This window comes from Erythranthe guttata, chromosome 11 (assembly GCF_056151865.1).
Source record: "Erythranthe guttata isolate IM_541 chromosome 11, IM_541, whole genome shotgun sequence".
NCBI lineage: Eukaryota > Viridiplantae > Streptophyta > Magnoliopsida > Lamiales > Phrymaceae > Erythranthe > Erythranthe guttata.
In genome coordinates, this window is record NC_142543.1 from 15,754,192 (window position 1) to 15,758,154 (window position 3,963).

Sequence of the window (3,963 nt, forward strand, 5' to 3'; positions counted from 1 at the left end):
AAGGATGCGTATTAAACCCTCTTTCCATGTGTTTTATGAACTATTCCCTCGGTTCCGAATTAACCGTCCTTTTTAACTTTGGACAAGTATTAATAATTTCAATAAATGTTCTTGAATAAAAAACATAAGAAATACTAAAATAACTTTAATGATTTAATAATATGATAATAGGTAATACTTAGAATTGAATTACTAAAGTTAAAACAGAAAAAAAAAATTAATACAGTATTAATGATCTAAAGTGATAGACAATTTTGAACAAAATATTTTCAAAAATCGACATTTATTATAAAACATTGAACTATTAATAATCTAAAGTGACAGACAATTTTTAACAAAATATTTTTAAATAACGACATTTATTATGAAACATTGGAAACAGATGGCTTTTGAGATCCTACACCGAGTGAAATACATCGGGTAGATCTTTATCATTCATATACACACAAAAGTATGTGTAGATCAACGGTGTAAAATCACCCGGTGTAACCTTCACCGGGTGTAGGATAGATAAAACCTGGAACAGATAAATAATTACGAAACAAGGTACATAATAAATAATTCAGAGTGCTGAAGTAATGAAGACTGAGTTGTTGTCATCTTCTCTACTCACCATCATCTCAAGCTCCTTCACGAACACTTCCATGGCGTCCGCCGCCAAGAATACCGGAACCACTATTCCGTTCTCCCCCTTCTTATTTTTAAATGGTATGTAAAAACTCAAAACCCCAGGGATGGCTCCTACGCCGCCCTTCGCCGGACCTCCGTACACCGCCTTCCCCAACCCAAAGTCCACATCTCCGATTCCGGCGCGGGTCAAGTCGGAAACCACGAAACTCCGAACCACCGCGAAGTGGGGCCGCCCCCTGATCACCATCATATCCGCCAATGATCTCATGTACTCCTCCGTCACTTCGGACTTCGCCTTCCTTATGAGCTCCAGCGCGTACTCGAACGGGTTGGTTGAGAGATCTCCGGCGGTGGCGATGGCGACGGGGAGCGCGAAGGCGTTGCCGTAGTAGCCCTTCGGCAGCAGCCGGTTGAACCGGCTCCGGTAGTTGACGATGCAGAGCATCCGGACCTCCTCGTTGGGCTCCGGGGAGATGGCGATCGTGCGGCACCGCCAGAGGCAGGCGGTGAGGAGCTCGAAGGTTGAGCAGCGGCGGAGGTGCGGCGGGAGGCGGCCGCGGAGGGCGGAGATCTCCGCGGCGCCGAAGAAGAAGGAGCGGTGGACCATGTCGTCGAGTGGGATGATGGTTCCTTTGGTGTCCGGCACCTCGTCGTACTCGCGGTGCGTGCATGTCACGCGCGGCGGGGCGCGTGCGTTCAGGAGGTGCCTCTCCCAGACTGGTGGGGTCGACGGGGATTTGGCGCCGCGGGCGATTTCGCCGACGGCGGTCATGAACTGGAGGAGGCCGAAGGCGTCGCTCATTGTGTGGTTGAGGCGGACGGCGAAGATGAACCCGCCGCATCTCAAGCGCGTGGCCTGCAGACGACTTGGTCTTTAATTGTTGAAACATAAAAAACGGTTTTGAATTTTGATCATTGGATATCTTATTTTATTTTTTTAATCTAGTTATTATATTAATATAGTGCTTATATAATTTTAATATTAGCATAAGTATAACAATTGTATCAATATATTCCTAAAAAATAATCTTACCTTATAATTTTTTAATTAGTTCAATAATCCGCCGGTTCCGGGCCTATCCGGGCCGGTTCCGGGTCGGCCCGGAAATTTTGAATTTTTTTTTTTTTTTTGAAATATTTGATGAATAAGTAAATTAAAAAAAAAATACTTTTAAATAGATAAAGGAAAAGGAAATAAATGAAAAGTCAATTTAGAAGCACAAGTTTGAAATATTTGATGAATAAGTAAATAGGAAAAATTAGGGTGTGAGGGTATTTATAGGAAAAATTGGGGGGGTTGGAGGCAAAAAAAATTCCAAAAAAAACAAAATTGGGGTGTGAGGGTATTTATAGGAAAAATTGTGGGGGGGGGGAGGGGGGGGAATTCAAAAAAATTCAAAAAAAATATAAATAACGGCCGGTTCACCCGGGCCGCTTCGGGCCGGTTCACTAGCCGTTATTTGCTTTTTTTTTTGAATTTTTTTGAATTTTTTTTTTAAAATCCAGGTGAACCGCCAGGCCGGCCCGGCGGTTCACGGTTCACCAAATCTAAGAACCGGACCCGTCCCGGGTAGGACGGGCCGGTTCACGGTTCCGGGCTGGTTCACATGGTCAACGGGCCGGTTCGGGCCGGTTCCGGGCCCAAAACCGGCCCGTGGCCGTGTCTAAATGTAGATATCAATTTAATTTGCTCAAGTTATTATATTGCTTACTATAATGATTTAATTATTAAATCGATATATATATATATATTAACATAATAATTGTCCTATTTTGTCACTTCTCAAAAATATGCCAGCATAGTTATATAGCTTTCAATTTCATTTTCACCATGCAAATTGCAAATACTCCAAGATAAACCATAATTATATTATTAAATAAATAATTAATTGAACCAAAAATAAAATAATTATACACTAATTAATTAATTATATGTACCTGAATAAGCAATAGAGGGGTGTTAACAATTCCAGAAGAACCAGGTACATCATAAAGCAGCTCCTCAAGGCAGGGGAACGGCGGCTGAAGGTCATCGCCGAACTGCTGCAGCGACACGTCAGCATCCGCCTCGATGAACATAACCCCCTCGCCGGTGCACTCCACCACCAGCTTCCGGTCGGCAACTTCCCTCAGCCGACCGGCGAACGGGTAGTAGAAAACCAAGGCCTCGGATATGGCGGCACGGATGACATGGACGGGGTCCGCTTGGATGAAGGGAATATTCCGGTAGAATTGTATCACCGGAATTTGGAAACGGAGCCCCTCTTGATCGTCTATGTCGGAGAGTGATTTGAATTCGTGTGGCGTCGGCTTCGCCGGAGGGATTAGCTCCGGGTTTTGCCTCGTTACTTTGAATGTTAGAGCCGCCATTTTTTTTTGGATGAAATTGAAGTGTATTTAATTTGTAGAACTATATGGAGGATTGGTAGTTATATTTGTGTAGTGTGTGGTTTTTTGGTATGAGAAATTGATGGTATTTATAGAGGTGATGATAGGAAAATATGGACTAGATAAATTATTAATTATTAATAATAATAATAATAATTATTATTATTATTTTTGTTTTCTACCTAATTCTTGTTCGGGCAAAAAAAGTAGTCATTTGTCAAGAAATCACTAGTGATATTCATGTTTAAAATGTGTTAATTCTGAACGGATTTGCCTATAAATTCAATAAATTTGCATATACATTCAACGAATACTTTTTATGGATTTTAATTGGCGGATTTTGAAAATTTCTAATTTTATTGTCGCCTAAAATATATAAGATATAATAATACTGGGTTTATGAATTAGTGTAATTTTTCGAAAAATAGATTTTTTTGAAATGAAAATCGGATCGAAAATAAGAATTTTATATGTATTTCAATTTTAAAAGACATAGGAACAATCGAATGAAAAGTTGTTCCAAAATTGCACAATCTTCAATCGAAATAGGCGGAAATTATCTTTCTTTTATTCCAATATCTACCCCTGGATTTATGTGTTAGAAGAAAAAAGAAATATTTTACAAAAATAAATAAAATAATGGTAAAAAAAACTCCTGCTGCTTCTGATAAGATGTTTTAGGAGTTGATAAGTTCTTAGATCTTATTTTAAAGATTAAATTTTAAAGTATTTGAATATAAAGTTTATAACTTAGTAGTGTGAAATATTATACTTTTAATGTTTTATAGTAAATGAGTAAATAAAGCTTATATAAAATCTTTTAAACATCTTATATGCTCCTCAATTTTTTTAAAGAAGATGTTTGATTTTTTTTTTTTACCAAACATCTTTTAATAGCTTATAAGCTATTTAACATCTTATAAGATATTTTATAAACTTAACAAA

General features: G+C 38.9%; 1 protein-coding gene across 1 annotated transcript; it reads right to left on the bottom strand.

Annotated features, from left to right (window-relative positions):
* Positions 1-328: 328 nt before the first annotated feature.
* LOC105961158 (benzyl alcohol O-benzoyltransferase) lies at positions 329-3,100 on the bottom strand. Its single transcript, XM_012985400.2, has 2 exons — positions 2,569-3,100; positions 329-1,486 (listed from the first exon to the last, which is right to left on the bottom strand). Exons 1-2 carry the CDS (start codon positions 2,998-3,000, stop codon positions 563-565), a joined length of 1,356 nt encoding a protein of 451 aa, XP_012840854.1. The 5' UTR covers positions 3,001-3,100; the 3' UTR covers positions 329-562.
* Between the last annotated feature and the right edge of the window lie 863 nt (positions 3,101-3,963).

Coding starts and splice junctions, on each gene's coding strand:
- LOC105961158 (XM_012985400.2), bottom strand. CDS start 3,000: ATGGCGGCTCTAACATTCAAAGTAACGAGGCAAAACCCGGAGCTAATC. Junction 1,487..2,568: donor CCCCTCTATTGCTTATTCAG/GTACATATAATT, acceptor AGTCGTCTGCAG/GCCACGCGCTTGAGATGCGG.